We start from the raw sequence: 17510 nt of genomic DNA on the forward strand, positions 1-17510 counted from the left end.
ATATCAAATCATGCAAGATCGAATGAAAAAGAATGGTGACTCGTAGCATCATCACTTTATATACGACATTATAATAGAAATAATTTTATCGTCGTAAAACTGAAAGAATTAAAACTTGGGATAGATTATTTCAGAAAGATTTATTAATGAAATAACATTAAATGAAATAAATAAAATAATTGTGCTAGTTATTAATCGACGTAATGTAAATTGTTTAGTTTATGAAACTTTAAAAATTATATGTAATTCTAAAACTATTTTCTTAATTGTAAAATTTTTTAGAATAAATTTTATTATAATATATAATCACTGTATACTCACAGTTATTATCTTCCTTTTTATATAATCCAAATTAATGTCAATTGAATAATAAAAATCGTGAAAAGATTCTTACTATTTTAAAATCACCAATATACATATGTATTTATGTTATTACATAAACACGTAACACGTTTACGTTGCATACGATTATAAAATGCAATATCTTAAAAACAACGTTACACTTCGATTAAAATAATAAAATAGTCACTCTAATCGATATAAACGAGGCCAAGCACTTGACAAAATGATTTCTAACCGTAACACGTTAGATCACATATGCCTTAGACAGTAATTATTTCTTATGCGCATACGCGAACTTATTCTAGAAAATTATTATAATCGATTATGGTTATATTTAACAAAGTATAAAAATTTTATAATAACGCTAAATACATAATACGTTTAATGTGAATTTAATTTATAATCAATATGAATAGATACGATAAGAACGTAATAACATCATTTAAAAAGATATTAATTTTACGTCAAATTATCCATTGCAAAATAAACTTCAAACGAGATTTATATACATAATTTTTAAATAATTTCGTTCTATGATATATATTATATGTAATAATTTATTCGGATGGTGATACATCGTGATTTCTATCATGGACAAATTTACCACGCTGGTGCGATCAAAATTCTGATTGATCTACATTGGAAAATATGTTTATTGAAAAATTCGCGATTCAATAAATCGCGGCGCATACATAAAAATGACGAATATCATTTTTTTTGTTTCTACTACGAGACATATTTTATATTTTGTGTAAAGACAAAAAATCGATACGCTTTGAAAAAATTAAAATATGCGTACACGTGTACTCGACAAATACAGAAAATCTATCGTACACAGGTCCATGCTTTCAATATTAATTGAAAAAATTCTATTGAAAATTTAAAATTGTCTTGAATAATACAAAAACATTACATACGGAATATAAAAATTCGTTGATAACGATAAGGAACATTGTCGTTAATAATTTATGTGTTTACATCTGCATTTGTAATATCTTTTATATTTTTCTTTATTTTTCCATCAAATTCTAACGATTTAATTGACGATATACGATGTACCATCGACAATTTTTTATTTTTACAAACGAAAATATACTTTTCTATGATAAGAATGAAAACACTGAAAATGACACCAATCAAGATGAGAAAAAGAAGTGTTACAACATTAACTATTGGAACCGGTTGGTGCTGCATGATAGCATTGAAATTCTTTTTAAATGTTGTATCTTTTAAATGATTCATCATACCGTTGTTGATAAATTTCTGCAAGCTAAAACGAGCTTGTACTTGAACGTCCAATAAATGAAAAATTTTACAATATTTATTTGGTACTTACTGAAAATTCATAGTACCGGTGAATGGATTGTGCTTAGATAAAATTATAGATAAACTGTCTATTCGTCCTGTTTTAATAGCAACCACATTACATGGTATTTTAAGATCTAAACTCTTTTTTACTTCGACGGACGTATAGATCGCTTGTTTCCGATTTGTACAAATCTGTAATATAACGAACATTAACAATAAAACTACATAAGTATATAAATTATTCCTTTTTTTTCTCTCTATAGTAGATATTTCATCGTACACTTCTAAATCCTTCCAATATATTTATTGGCAACTTTTCCTTTTCTGGCATTAACTTCATTAATTTCTTTGCAAGTGGATCTGCTGATTTCTACAAATAAATATTTTTCTTCATCTTCACGTATATATATATATATATATATATATATATATATATATACACATTTATGTATGTATAGATATATAGTACAAAGTAAATAATACTTATCATACTTACTGAAATTAAATCATAATTAGCCGTGCCACGAGCAACCAAAAATTGATAAGTACCATCTTCAACGAAATCCTCTAACGAATAAAAAGGTAATGTTTGGATAACGGATGTTAAAAAGCTTATCAAAGCTGCAGAATAAGCTGCCGATAAGACCACAGCCAAAAGAAATATAGAGAAGTATGCTATCCTTAAGGAATATCTATGAGGAAATTCTAAAATACAATAAGAATACTTAAAATAAATAAAAAAAAGAATACTTAAATAATTAAAAAGAGAAAATTATATGAATTGAATGTAGTGAAACATTTAATCAACTGAATCAAACCTGAGAGTGCCTGTTGACAAAATATACCCCAAATTTCCAGAAAGTTATCGGATAATAAATGTCCTATATTACGATCAGTTTCATTTTTTATTTTGGGCAAAAGTAGTAACACCGATGTAAAAATTAATATTCCAAAAACAGCAATCCAAATGGATTTAGAGAAAGTCTAAAAAAAAGATCTTTTTTTCTAATTGATCTATTCGAACGTACGAAAAAGCGGATGAGAAAATATTCGATTACAAATTATCGTACTATAAAATAAGATGACCATTTAATCGCGAATTTCTTTGGTTCTTGAATGTATAGACAGTTTTCGGATAGCAAAAGAGGAAACGTGAAGTCAACGATATTCAATCTTGCACTGGTCATAGAAAAGTCTGAAAGGGAAATGTCAGCACGTCCTTCATATATTTCACCGATTGCTCCTGACCAAGTATTTTCTTCCGAATTCCATATTCCATACTCATTTATTTCGGAAACAATCTCGAAACTACAATTGAGAGTCATACAAAGTTCTTTGAATACTCTACCGAACATGCCATCTAATTGACCATTTTCATTTAAGTTTATGAATGGTGAATCCTAAGAAGAAGAAAGAGAAATTTGTAATAAAGAATTCAAATAAATACGAATATTTTTTAAATTAAAGATAGAATAAAAAACTATATATATTATATATATATATATATATATATATATTTATATATTAGAACGAAAAAACATTACCTTAACTATAACAGCTCTCATAATCAAACCCTGTAAATTATATCTTCTTTCGTAAAGAGAACCTGTAACTATTTCAGTGATACCTTTCTCCAAATTCCACGATACTAAATCGGTGATCTCGGTACGATTCCGATTAACGGAATACCATTCGTTTAAAGTATTTTCCGTGCCGCAACGGACCAACATTTCCGAATTGAATTTTAAATGAAATATGTTACCTGGTGGATTGTGACAATAATCAAAACCATATCCATTGTAAACGAATAACACAAGCCACACAACGTAAGACATGTCGATAGTAGTAGTTGCTAAGGAGAACTGTTTAATCGCGTTGTAACTAGATATAATTGGAATGTAATACGGTTGTACAATTCGCATTTTTATGTAGCACGATGATTCCTTTAATTCTGAAAAGTACAAGTTCGAAATGGTAAAACCTTCACGAGATAGTACACGAGTCCATTTGAATATCGTTGTTGTCACTTCCATTTCTAAAAAAAGAAAATGAAAATAGTACAAATAAAGAATAGAAATATATTTTCCTACCTTCTATCGATTGGGCGTATACGAATACTATATATTTCATTCCATATAATTTCGAAGTGTTGATGATTAAAGAAATATATTCGTCGTCGTAAGAATGAAGCTCGTAAGATCTTGCCATCTTCGAAAGAAAAAGAATAACAAGAATAAAAACAAGAACGAGTGTCTTCAATCGCATAAGTAACGTCATTTCCTTTTTTTTTCTTTTTTCTTTTCTTTTTTATTGTTATTTCAATTTTATTTTTCGTGAGTCGATCTATTTCACGAATCAGTTGAACGAATCGACGACAACGTATGAAATGATATTAGTGGAAAAATTTTCTTTCACGATAGCAGAAGTACGTTCGATTATTCCGTATGTCGTTCGGAACAAAATGAAGCCGATAGGTGTTTACATATTCGTGTGAAAAAAAAAACAATGTTATCTGTGTTAGTATCGATTTATTTACGATCGATTAATGAACGTCCTTTCTATTTTTCCTTATATTTTCTATCTTCTTTGATATAACGAGTACATATATCCTGTGTGTATATTTATGCATCTACATGAACACGTTTATGTTATTGTTCGTCCGATTGTAATGATTTTAAAACACAACATCGTGTAAATGACGTTGCAATTTCATTCGATTAATTTAATAGACATTCTGATCGATATAAGCAAGGTAACTATCTGACAAATTGATTTGTGATCCTCGAGTGTTTGAACAAATATATACGAGGGTCGTTTAAAACAGCGTTTCTCAACCTATACTATTCGTTAAATGATAAGTGCTAACTTACGCGAAAGCAAAATACGTGATTAATTTCTATGAGACTTTTATAATTTCCTCGTATTAAACAATCGTGTCTTTCAAATAATACACATCAATCTGTCAATCAAAAATGAAAAAAATTTATCTTATAAACATTTGAGCAAACGTATTAAGCGAGATATTTAAAAGATTGAGAAATGCTGATTTACAAAGTAATAAATCTTTACGTAGAAAAATCAGATAAAACAATTGTTTGCAGAAGATTACTTATTTATAGACTTACTCATATGTTGATATAAACCAATGATTCATAAACTTTATCAATTCGAGGACACTGTGATGTTTAAGTATCCACCGTATTATGAAATACTACTGTACCGTCGTAACTAAAAATTACTTGAAATTGCATGGTACGTGAATTATAATACATTTAAAAAATAAATATTTAAACAATTAATATTGTCGTTGTTAAAATCCGATTTTTAAAACGCCGATAAAAATTAGAAATCCAAACGACAATGCGATCTATTATATTCACCTTTTTTTGAATGTTGAAAATGTTGATTCAAAAAAAAAAAATTCATCGTCGAATTGCAGCTGCGTATAGAAGTTGTATATTACCAGTTGCAAAAATAAACGACGTGGCTTTTTTCCTGTGGTGTTCAATCGAAGTAACGATGCTCGTACTCGTATAATTCCAATGATCGAAAATATTTTGAAACACTTTAATCAAACGGTACTGGAACATCTTTTCCAAAATCCGAATTTGATTTCGAGTGATCATCATCTTTTTGCAAAATTGAATAAATTTTCAAGAGGATGTCGTTTTTCGCGATACGATGATTTGAAGGACTTCATGTAACGATCCTCACGCGAACTCGCTGCGGAAGTGTATGACGGACATATCGTATCAAATAGGGGCGTGCGCGGTGATTATATATTGAAATGTAACTAAGCATGTGTATGTCTATATGTATAACTAAGTTTATGTATACATATATGTTAAAGTTATGAACAGAAAAGAAACTTTTTGAAATAGAATGCATTGATGAAAATTTCAAAACGTGGTTAATATTTTTTTACAATCCTCATATATATGTATATATATATATATAATATATTATACAGATTTCTTTTTATATTATATATATTTCTTTTTTGACATATAATATATTATATATATTGATAATAATTATATTAATAATAATAATATTAAATATATATATAAGCATTATATTCTAATTATCATCGTTGAATATTATTAAAGTCGATTAAAAATATGTTCAAGGAAATATATAAATTAGTTTATAACATTAAATAGATAATATATTTTACGTAACTACAGATATCATATCTAGTTCGTGCAACAACGAAGAAATCGATACAGTTTGAAAGAATTCAAATATGTACATACGTATATTCGATAAAATAAAGAAAATTTATCATAAACACGTTTGCAAGTTTAATTTTGAATGAAGAAATTCTATTTCTATTTAAAACTGTGCTAAATAATTCAAGAACGTATTATTATGTTCCGATAGAAAATTACAATATAAACATTCGTTTCGAACGAACATTGTCGTTATTATTAATATTTTAAATGTTGACATTTGGGAGTCGCGTGATAGTTTACAATATTTTTCACATTTTTCTTCCTTTTCATATCAAATTCTAATGATTCGATAGACGGGATACGATCTATAATTAGCCTTTTCTTATTTTTACGAGCAAAAATACACTTTTCTATAATCAGAATAAAAATACTCAAAGTGATACCAATTTGAATAAAGAAAATAAGAGATATTACGCTTGTTATGGGAACTGGTCCATGATAATTCGTTATATCATTAAATTTCTTTTGAAAGTCCCTATCTTTCAAACGCTGCATCACTCCATTGTTGACAAATTTTTGTAAGCTGGAATAAGCATTGGCTTTAACCAATGATAATTGAAAGTTTATAATTTTATGGTGCACTTACTGAAAATTGATAACTCCAGTGAATGGATTGTGCTTAGATAAAATCATAGATAGACTGTCTGCAGGTCCTGCATTAATGGCAATCACTTTACATGGTATTTCAGGACTTAGACTTTTTTTCATTCGGCAGTACGTGTAACTCGCTAATTTTCGATTTTCACAAATCTATAATTTAATAACAATTATTAACAAAGAAACTATACATATATTTATATGTTATTTTATCTTTTCTATTTTTTAATTTTTTTTTATAATATCTCAACGTACTTTCTGAAATCCTTCCAGTAAAGTTAGTGGTAATTCTTCCTCTTTTATCATCATCTTTATCATTTCCTTTGCAAGCGGATTTTTCGAATTCTGCAAATAAATATTTTTCTTCGCATTCGTTTATTATTTTATATACATAAGTATAAATATATATATATACACAATACTCACTGTAAATACTTCATAATCAGCCGTACCACGAAAGACAGCTAATTGATAAGTACCGTCTTCAACAAAAGTCTCTAATGAACGAAAGGGTAAAGTATGAATACCTGTGGTTAAAAAGCTTATGAAGGCTGCAGAATATGCGGCCAATAAAACCGATGCCATAAAAAATATAGATATATATGGTATTCTCAACGATAATCTCTCAGGAAAATCTGAAAAGCAAATATGAAAATAATTTCTATGAATGTAACTTACAAAAAAAAACTGTTGAAGTAAAAAAAACAAGGTTTTATCAGACCTGGCAATCCCTGTTGACAAAGTATACCCCAAATTTCTAAAATATTATCGGACAATAAATATCCTATGTTACGATCGGTTCTATTTTTTATTTTGAAAAAAATTAATGAGATCATTACAAAAATTGATATTCCAAACATAGCTATCCAAACCGAATGAGAGAATGCCTAAAAAAAAAAAAAAACGATAACTGTCTTTTACTTCACAAAGATTAATGTAATAAAAACATATAATAATAAGAAAAGATATTAAAAACAAAAAAGATATTAAAAAGAAAGAAAAAGAAGAAGAAAGAGAAAGAGAGAGAAAATTGGTTGCCTATCACTCGACGTCGCACGATACGAGAGTGAAACTTTTTTAATTATTTCAATCTAATCTATAATTTATTTTTACAAATTTATGTTATTCCTGCGTTTGGTTGCTCTGTCGATGAATTTTAAATAAAAAAAAAAATGAGAGATAGATAGATAGATTTTGAGCACAGCTATAGATTATATCAAAAATATTGAAAACAATTTATTTATATAAAAAATATTGTTTCATTCTGTTTCGATTTCGTCATTTTCTAATACGAAACGAGAAAAAAGAAAACAATCGATCGGAAGTTATCGTACTAGAAAATAAGATGACCATTGAATCGCAAATATATGTGGTTCTTGAATATACAAACAGTTTCTTGATATCAAAAGTGGAAACGTGAAGTCGACGGCGTTAAATCTTGCGCTTGTTATAGAAAAATCTGAAATAGAAATGTCAGCACGTCCAGCATATAATTCTCCCACTGCTCCGGACCAAGTTTTTTCTTTTGGATTCCAACTACCATATTCTTCTACTTCCGAGACAATGTTGAAAGTAAAATTGAGAGTTACACAAAGTTCTCTTAATATTCTACCGAATACCCCGTCTATTTCACCCTCCTTGTTTATGTTTATGAACGGTGAATCCTGCGAATGCGAAAAATGATATAATACGAATTATTTTGAAATTGAAAATGAAAGAAAAAAAAAATATGTCGAACAAAAATTTCTTTACCTGAACTATAACAGCCTTCATGGTCAAACCCTGTAAATTATATCTTCTGTCGTAAAGAGAATCAGGAACCATTTTAATGATTCCTTTCTCTGAGCTCCAAGTTGCAAAATCATTGATCTCAGTTCGATTCGAATCGATCGAATACCACTCTCGTAAAATATTTTCCCTACCGCAACGGACCAACATGTTCGTGTTGAATTTCAAATGAAATATATTACCTGGTGGATTATAACAATAATCGGAGCCATGTCCCTTGTAAGCGAATATCACTAGCCAAGTGGCGAAAGACATGTCAAAGTTATTAGTAGCTAAGGAGAACTCATTGATCGCTTTATAACTAGATAACACAGCGATATAATGAGGTCGAGTTTGCCTTACGTAATACAATGATTCTTGCAATTCTGAAAAATACATATTCGATGTCATAAAATCTTGACGAGAGAGTTCACGAGTCCATTTGAATACCATCGTATCGATTTCTGTGAAATTAGAAAAATAAAAATTGTAAGTATAAAGAAAAAACGAAAAAGAAATTATAGATATCATCGTACCTCTTATCGATTCGGAATATAACAAAATTACAGATTTCGTTCTATATAATTTGCAAATGTCGATAATAAAACGAACGTGTCCGTCACTGACAGAAGGAGGTTTGTACGATCTTACGATCTTCGGTAGAAAAAAGAAAAGGATGAGTAGCTTTAATCGCCCAACGAACGTCATTTTTCTGAATATGTCGATCGATAAGCGTATTAATCAAATTGAACGAATAGACGTGGACGTTCTAAAGAAATTAATGGAAAAATTTTCACAGTGACAGCGACAGAAGATCGAACGAAACTAAATTTCAAGAAATTATTATCACTTCGATTGTTCTGATTGTCGTGCAGATTTGAATGCACGCGACGTATGTCTATATATTCCCACGAAGAGAAATAATTTTATGCGTATTGGCACTGATTTATTATCGATGAATTAACAAACGTACGTTTTGTTTTTCTCTTTCTTTTTTTTCTTAGGTATGTTAATATATTCATATATTTCCGTGTGCACGTATTCACAGTATATACGCTTTACAATATAACGTAGCACTTTCATTAAAATAATTTAATAGCCGCTCTAATCGATATAAACGTGTCAAGCACTTGACAAAATGATCTCCAACCATCGCACGTTAGAAGAAAATATACCTTAACATTACACTCTACTTATTTCTCATGCGCAAACGCGAACTCCTAATAAAAAATTATTACATAAAATGTCTCGTGTAAATTTAATTTAAAACCTATATGAGTAGATATGATAAAAACACAATAAAATAATTTAAGAAGATATTCATTTCACGTTAATTCTGTACCATAAATGTAAATATTAGAAAGGTTTGATATTTCTTAAACAATTTTGTTATATAGTATAATACATATAATTATATATAATAGTAGATCATACATCGTGATAGCTAACCTTGGAAATTTAACGCGTAGAAGCAATTAAATTGACTTGCTCTACATATGAAAACGAATTCATACATAAAAAATGACGAATGCAATTTTTTCCTTTTATAGTAACTATAAAATACATATATCATACTTCGTGTAAGAAGGAAAAAATTGAAAAATTTCAAAAGAATTAAAATATACATATGTACGTGTACGCGACAAGTGAAAAAGATACATTATACACGCAAATACATCTATAACAATTTCGATTTATAACTGTGCTAAATAATGCATAAGCTTAGACATGTGTAGGCTTGCTTTTGTTCCATTACAAAAGTACAAAAAAATTATAAAAATTTCGTTATTAATATTTTATGCGTACACATTTGCGATTCATGGAATAATTTACAATATTTTTTATACTTTTCTTTCTTTTTACATAAAATTCTGGCGATTTTTTTAACGGCATACGTCCTACCATCGAACCCTTCTTATTCTTATAAGCAAAAAAAGACTTCTCTAAGATCAAAATACATGTACTCAAAACAATACCAATTAGTATGAAGAAAATAAGGGACATTACACTGGTTATTAAAACCGGTTGATGCTTGATTATATTATCAGATTTCATTTTAAATGGCATATCCTTCAAACGATTCATCATTCCATTATTGATAAATTTCTGCAAGCTAGAATAATATTGTGCTTTAACGTAAGATAAATGATAATTTACATTATTAATTGTGTACTTACTGAAAATTGATAACGTCCGTGAATGGATTGTGCTTAGATAAAATAATTGCTAAACTATCGATACGCCCAGTTTCAATAGAAATCACATTGCACGGTATTTTAAAATTAAGAGACTTCTCTACCTCGTTGGACGCATAAATCGCTAGTTTCTCATTTTTGCAAACCTGTAATGTAATAAAAGATACTAAAATTGAACAACAAAGATATTAATACTTATTTTACTATTTTCATATTTTTTTTTTGTTTTATAATACCTCAACATACTTTTCTAAACCCTTCTATTGCAGTTAATGGTAATTCCTCCTCTTTTAACATAAATTTCATTAATTTCTTTGCAAGCGGATCTGCCGAATTCTACGAATAAATAGATATCTTCATCTTCATAAATTTATTGTTTTAAACATATATATATATATATACCGAATAACATAAATAGTATGGATAATACTCACTACAAACAGATCATAATCCGCAGAACCACGGATAACGACAAATTGATAAGTACCGTCCGCAACGAAGCCCTCTAATGAACGAAACGGTAAAATGATGACAGCAGATGTTAAAAAGCTTATCAAAGCCGCGGAATAGGCAGCTGATAAGACTGCAGCCAAAAGAAATACAGAGAAGTATGCGATTTTTAACGAAGATCTTTTAGGAAAATCTAAATCAAACAAAAGATCAGTATAAATATAACTATAAAAAAGAAAAAAAAACGAAATGAAAATTCAGAAATATTGAATCGTACCTGCGAGCCCCTGTTGACAAAATATGCCCCAAATCTCGAGAAAATTATCGGACAATAAACGCCCTATGTTACGATCCCTTCCATCTTTTATTTTGAGAAAAACTAGTAATATCGGTGCAAGAATTAATATTCCGAATATAGCAATCCAAATATAATTGGAGAAAGTCTAAAAAAATAACAATTGTTCAGTTCGTGACAGTTAACGGATTGAAAAGTATAAAAGAAGAAATATAACTGCAAGTTATCCTACTAGAAAATAAGACGACCAATTAATTGCAAATACTTGTGGTTTTTTAATGTAAAGATATGTTTTGGAAATCAAAAGAGGAAGGGTGAAGTCAACGACATTCAATCTTGCACTGGTCATAGAAAAATCTGAAAGGGAAATGTCAGCACGTCCAGCATATAATTCTCCCACTGCTCCGGACCAAGTTTTTTTTTTTGGATTCCAAGTTCCGTACTCTTCAACTTCCGAAACAATGTCGAAAGTAAAATTAAGTGTCTCACAAAGTTCTATTAATATTTTACCGAACATGCCGTCTAATTCGCCGTTCTTATTTATTTTTACGAATGGTGAATTCTGCGAAGACGAAAGAAAAATAATTAATAATCCGTTTCGCTTTGAAAATAGAGATAATCTGTACAAAGAAAATATCTTACCCTAACTATAACGGTTCTCATGACCAAACGCCGTAAATTATATCTTCTCTCGTAAAGAGCACTTGGTGCAATATTAATAATTCCTTTCTCCAAACTCCAAGTTGCTACATCGTCGACCTCAGTTCGATTCGAATCGATGGAATACCACTCTCGTAAAATATTTTCCGTACCGCAACGGACCAATATTTCCGAATTGTATTTTAAATGAAATATGTTACCTGATGGATTGTGACAATAATCGGAGTCGCGTTCCTCGTAAATGAATATCACTAGCCACTTAGCATATGACATGTTAAAGTTCTTGATTGCTAAAGAGAACTCATTTATCTCGTTGGAATTAGATATAACTGCGATGTAATGCGGTCGTAAGATTCTGTCTATATAATATGATGATTCGTCCAATTCTGAAAAATAGAAATTCGAAGTGGTAAACCCTTCGCGAGAAAGGGCACGCGTCCATTTGAACACCATTGTTGTCTTTTCCATATCTAAGGGAAAACAAAAATACAGATAATAAAAATGAAGAAAAAAAGATGAGAAATATTATCGTACCTTGTATCGATTTGGCGAATAAGAAAATAGTAGATTTTGTTTTATATAATTTACAAATGTCAATAATGAAAGGAACGTGTTCGTCGCCGATAGAAAAAAGCTTAGCGGATTTTACGATTTTTGGAAAAAGAAGAAGTAGAAGAAGAACGAGTATCGTTAATCGTACAAGAAACGTCATTTTTTTATCTTTAAGTCGATATATTATAAGGCTAGTTCTCTCTCTCTCTTTTAAATAGAAGGAATCAACGACTACGTTGTAAAGAAATTAATGAAATAAATTTTACGTGACAGCGAAGGAAGATCGAACGAGACTAAATTTCTAAACTTTTAAGAGAATTATTATCACTTTGATTATTCTGATAGTCGTTCAGATCTGAATGCACGCGACATGTGTGGGAAAAAAATTAATTTATGCGTCCTGGCATTAATTTATTAGTGATCGATTAACAAACGTTCTTTTCATTTTTCTCTTTTCTTCTTTATTATTTTTTTTTTCCTTTATAAATAATTATATGTCATTTGTATGTACATATTCTTCGTATATACACTTTATATATTTATATTTATCCACATGATAAATTCTAAAATGCAATGTATTTAAAAAAAACGATCCGTTAAAAAAATTTAATATCCATTTCAATTCACATAAAGGGAACATCAAACTTGACGAAATGATTTCTGAGTATCTTTCTGATATGAGAGGTTATCGAAGATTATTATGTACAATATATATAGTGTAGATAAAAATGTATACCATATATATTTATATAAAAAAAAAAAAAATACAAATTTTCAATATTCAAATTCGATATTAAAAAATTACATGCAAATAAAAAAAAACTCGTCAAAAACGTATATTAGTGTTCTTGATATTTTACGCGTGCACACTTACGATTCCTCCGATAATTTGTAATATTCTTTATAGTTTTTTTCCTTTTTACATAGACTCTTGATTTAATTGTAGTAACATAATTTACCTTTGACTCTATCTTCATTTTGTAAAAAAACAAATACATTTTACTATGATAAGGTACTCAAAATAATATGAAAATAAAGAATAGAAACTCTAGAAGGTTGGTTATGCGAAGCGATTGATCCTTGATAACATCACTTGTTAAATGTCATATCTTCTACACCATTCATCATTCCATTATTGATAAATTTTTGCAATCTAGAATGAGCTTGTACTTTAATGTACGACAAATGAAAATTTACATTATTAATTGTGTACTCATTGAAAATTGATAATATCTGTGAACGGATTGTACTCAGATAAAATCATGGGTATACTTTCTAAACATCTCGTTTCAATGGAAACCAGATTACATGGCATTTTAACATTTACGATCTTGTATACATTTAGAAATCGTCGTTCGTGTAGAATACTAGTTTCTGATTTTTACAAATCTGCAATTTAATAACAGGTATTAGGAATAAAACCATGTATATATAATATTGAAATTACATTGCAGAAACTAATATACCAAAGATAGCGATTCAAATTGAATGGTAAAAAGCCTAGATAGAAAAAATAGCAATTTTTTAATTCATAAAGGTCAACGCAAAAGAGGAAGCATGTAGTCAACGTTATTCAATCTAACTCTGGTAATAGAAAAATATGTAATAATTTTAAATAGAAATGTTAGCACGTTCAACATATTATTTTACCACTACTCCGAATCAAATTTTTACCTTAGAAGAATTTCTTCCAACTTCTGTACTCTTCTACTTCCGATAGGAAACCTCCAAACGAAAATTGAGGATCGCACAAATTTCTCTTAATATTCTATCGAATATGCCGTTGAATCCTAATGCAAACAAAAACGTTAAATGAAAATCTATTCAACTAAAAAATAGAAAATATATCTAAACGAAAATATTTTACCTTAATTACAACAGCATTAATTATCAAACACTGCAAATATATCTTCTTGCGTGGAAAAAAAGATGTGGATCTATTTTAGCGAATCACTAACAATTCTAAACACCACGTTTCTAAATTATCAATTTTATTTCGATTTGTATCGCGCGTGACTAAATTTCTAAACCAATAAGATATTTATTGTCGCTTGGAATATTACAATCGTCGTACCGATTGCTAGGAAAGTGACATATATAATATTCTTAGGAAGAAAATAATTTTATGCATCGAAGCATAGACTGTTGGTCTATCATCGATCGATTAATAAACGTTGTTTTCATTTCTCCCTTGTTTGTTTCTTTTCCTTGTCTTCTTCGACAAATAAATCGATGTTTTTATTATATATGAATTCAAAACATATCGTCTTAAAAATAACGTTGTACTTCCATTAAAATAATTTAATAGACGTTCTGATCGTGGAGATAAACGAGGAGAGCACTTGAGAAAATTATATCCAATATATCCAGTACATTTTATTTTAAGAAATACACTCAAACATTATATTCTAATTACTTCTTATTCGCAAACGCGAGTTTATCGTAGAAAATTATTATTAATCAAAATGATATTAAACGGAGTATAAAAATGTAATCGTAACATTATATAGATCATTTATTTGCATACATACGAGAAATATTGAAGGTGCGTTATAAACACGTCTTTATAAGTAGAATCTAATGAAAAAACTCTATTTTATTTTGAAAATTAGTTAAATAATGCTAAAGCTTACATATATCTACACGTGTTTCTATTCCATTAGAATATTACGATCAGTGTAGAAAAATGTATTGAAAATGAACATTAACATCGTTGTTAATATTTTACGTCTACACATTTTCGATTCGTATAATACTTTGCAATATTTTTTACATTTTTATTTCTTTTTATACAATACACCGATGATGTTTTCAACGAAATAAGATCTAGCATCGTCTTCTTCTTACTTTTATGAACGAAAAAACACTTCTCTATGATCAAAATGCAAGTACTCAAGACAATACCAATTAATATAAAAAATATAAGGGATATTATACTGGTTATGCGAACAGGTTGATGATTTATTTCATCGTTAGATTCCTCTTTAAACGTCCTGTCTGTTAAACGATCCATCATACCATTGTTGATAAATTTTTGCAAGCTAGAATGATATTGTACTTTAACGTTCGATTAAATGAAAATTTACATTATAAATGATGTACTTACTGAAAATTGATAACGTCTGTGAATGGATTGTTTTTAGATAAAATCATGGCTAAACTGTCTACTTTTCCCGTTTCAACATAAATCAGGTTACATGGTATTTTAACAAATTCACTTCTTTCTACTTCGTCGGGAGCGTAAATTGCTAGTTTTGGATTTTTACAAATCTACAATTTATTACAAATAAAATTATATATATACATATATATGCACATAAAAGTTATTTTATTTCTTTTTCTAAATATCTCATCGTACTCTCTTAAATCCTTCCAGAACAGTTAATGGCAATTTTTCATGTTCTAGCATCAACTTCGTCAATTTCTTTGCAAGCGTATGTTCTGAATTCTACGAATAAATATGTGCATATATTTATTGTTTTAAACATGCATATATATCGAACAACATAAATAATAGATATAACACTCACTACAAACAAATCATAATCCGCAGAACCACGGACGACGATAAGTTTATAACTACCGTCTGCAACGAAGCCCTCTAACGAACGAAAAGGTAATACGGTCGTAGCAGATGCTAGAAAGCTTATCAATGCCGCAGAATAGGCGGCCGATAATACGGCAGCCAAAAGAATCATAGAGAAATATGCTATTCTGAACGAAGTTCTATTAGGAAAATCTAAATCAAATGAAAAATCTGTATATACACAACTACTAAAAAAAAGAACTAAAATGAAATTTCAGAAACATTGAATAATACCTGCAAGTCCCTGTTGACAAAATATACCCCAAATATCGAGAAAACTATCCGACAATAAATATCCTATCTTACTTTCCGATCCGTATTTTATTTTGAAAAAAACTAATAACATCGTTGCACACACTGATATTCCAAATATAGAAATCCAAACCGAATTGGAGAAAGCCTAAAGAATAAGAACTTATTTAATTCATAAAAAAAAAAAGTATGAAACACGTGAAAAAAAATTCATTGCAAGTTATCGTACTAGAAAATAAGATGACCATTTAATCGCAAATATCTGCGGTTTCTGAATGTAAATATAATTTTTGGAAAGCAAAAGAGGGAGAGTGAAATCAACTACATTCAATCTCGCACTGGTAATAGAAAAATCTGAAATAGAAATGTCAGCGCGTCCAGCATATAATTCTCCCACTGCTCCGGACCAAGTTTTTTCTTTTGAATTCCAAGTTCCGTATTCTTCTACTTCCGAAACAATTTTCAAACTAAAATTAAGAGTCACACAAAGTTCCTTTAATATTCTACCAAACATGCCGTCTAATCTGCCATCCTTGTTTACTTTTACGAACGGTGAATTCTACGAAAAAGAAGGAGAAACAAATCAACATTTTTATCTTGATCAATCAATTTTTGATAGAAAATAAAATGTTGATCGATCATCTTTAACACTTGAAAATCAAAAATATCTCTAAAATATTTTACCTTAACTATAACGGCTCTCATGATCAAGCCCTGTAAATTATATCTTCTATCATGAAGAACATGAGGAATTATTTTAATGATCCCTTTCTCTATTCTCCATGTTGCTACATCATCGATCTCAGTTCGATTCAAATCGATGGAATACCATTCTCGTAAAACATTTTCCATACCGCAACGGACCAACATTTGCGTGTTGAATTTCAAATGAAATATGTTACCTGGTGGATTGTGACAATAATCGAAGCCATATTCCTTCTCGTAAACGAATATCACTAGCCAAGCAGCAAAGGACATGTCGAATGTACTAGTTGCTAAAGAAAACTCATTAATCGCGTTGTAATCAGATATAACTACGACGTAATGCGGTCGTACAATTCGCTCTACGTAATACGACGATTCGCACAATTCTGAAAAATACAAGTTCGAAGTCGTAAAACCTTCCGGAGAAAGGGCACGCGTCCATTTGAACACCGTCGTTGCCATCTTCATTTCTGAAGAGAAGAAAAAAAATAAAAAGATAATAAAAATGAAGAAGAAAAGAAAATGAAAAATATTATCACACCTGTTATCGATTCGGCGAATAAAAA

The 17510-nt window shown here is 29.2% G+C and overlaps 4 protein-coding genes across 6 annotated transcripts; all 4 read right to left on the reverse strand.

Annotated features, from left to right (window-relative positions):
- Positions 1-394: 394 nt before the first annotated feature.
- Positions 395-5404, reverse strand: LOC122629980 (glutamate receptor ionotropic, delta-2-like). 3 transcript variants are annotated; one of them, XM_043813946.1, is made up of 9 exons: positions 5031-5404; positions 3741-3858; positions 3195-3685; positions 2721-3050; positions 2469-2634; positions 2147-2355; positions 1931-2020; positions 1679-1842; positions 395-1612 (listed from the first exon to the last, which is right to left on the reverse strand). In XM_043813946.1, exons 2-9 carry the CDS (start codon positions 3856-3858, stop codon positions 1309-1311), a joined length of 1872 nt encoding a protein of 623 aa, XP_043669881.1. In that variant the 5' UTR covers positions 5031-5404; the 3' UTR covers positions 395-1308. The 3 variants fall into 3 exon arrangements, with proteins under 3 accessions (XP_043669881.1, XP_043669882.1, XP_043669880.1); XM_043813947.1 differs by lacking the exon at positions 5031-5404 and having other exon boundaries at positions 395-643; positions 3741-3946; XM_043813945.1 differs by lacking the exon at positions 5031-5404 and having other exon boundaries at positions 3741-3946.
- Positions 5405-5838: 434 nt separating this feature from the next.
- On the reverse strand, positions 5839-8822 carry LOC122629786 (probable glutamate receptor). The gene is made up of 8 exons (XM_043813562.1): positions 8786-8822; positions 8235-8713; positions 7817-8146; positions 7204-7369; positions 6909-7117; positions 6738-6827; positions 6472-6635; positions 5839-6408 (listed from the first exon to the last, which is right to left on the reverse strand). The coding sequence occupies exons 2-8, from the start codon at positions 8700-8702 to the stop codon at positions 6081-6083; spliced, it is 1755 nt and encodes a 584-aa protein (XP_043669497.1). The 5' UTR covers positions 8703-8713; positions 8786-8822; the 3' UTR covers positions 5839-6080.
- A 685-nt stretch (positions 8823-9507) lies between these two features.
- Positions 9508-12302, reverse strand: LOC122630149 (glutamate receptor 1-like). Its single transcript, XM_043814331.1, has 8 exons — positions 11832-12302; positions 11455-11751; positions 11172-11337; positions 10879-11087; positions 10691-10780; positions 10427-10590; positions 10113-10362; positions 9508-9519 (listed from the first exon to the last, which is right to left on the reverse strand). Exons 1-8 carry the CDS (start codon positions 12300-12302, stop codon positions 9508-9510), a joined length of 1659 nt encoding a protein of 552 aa, XP_043670266.1.
- Positions 12303-15092: 2790 nt separating this feature from the next.
- On the reverse strand, positions 15093-17412 carry LOC122630150 (probable glutamate receptor). The gene is made up of 7 exons (XM_043814332.1): positions 16924-17412; positions 16469-16798; positions 16222-16387; positions 15932-16140; positions 15760-15849; positions 15508-15671; positions 15093-15442 (listed from the first exon to the last, which is right to left on the reverse strand). Exons 1-7 carry the CDS (start codon positions 17410-17412, stop codon positions 15118-15120), a joined length of 1773 nt encoding a protein of 590 aa, XP_043670267.1. The 3' UTR covers positions 15093-15117.
- Between the last annotated feature and the right edge of the window lie 98 nt (positions 17413-17510).

This window comes from Vespula pensylvanica, chromosome 6, assembly GCF_014466175.1.
Source record: "Vespula pensylvanica isolate Volc-1 chromosome 6, ASM1446617v1, whole genome shotgun sequence".
NCBI lineage: Eukaryota > Metazoa > Arthropoda > Insecta > Hymenoptera > Vespidae > Vespula > Vespula pensylvanica.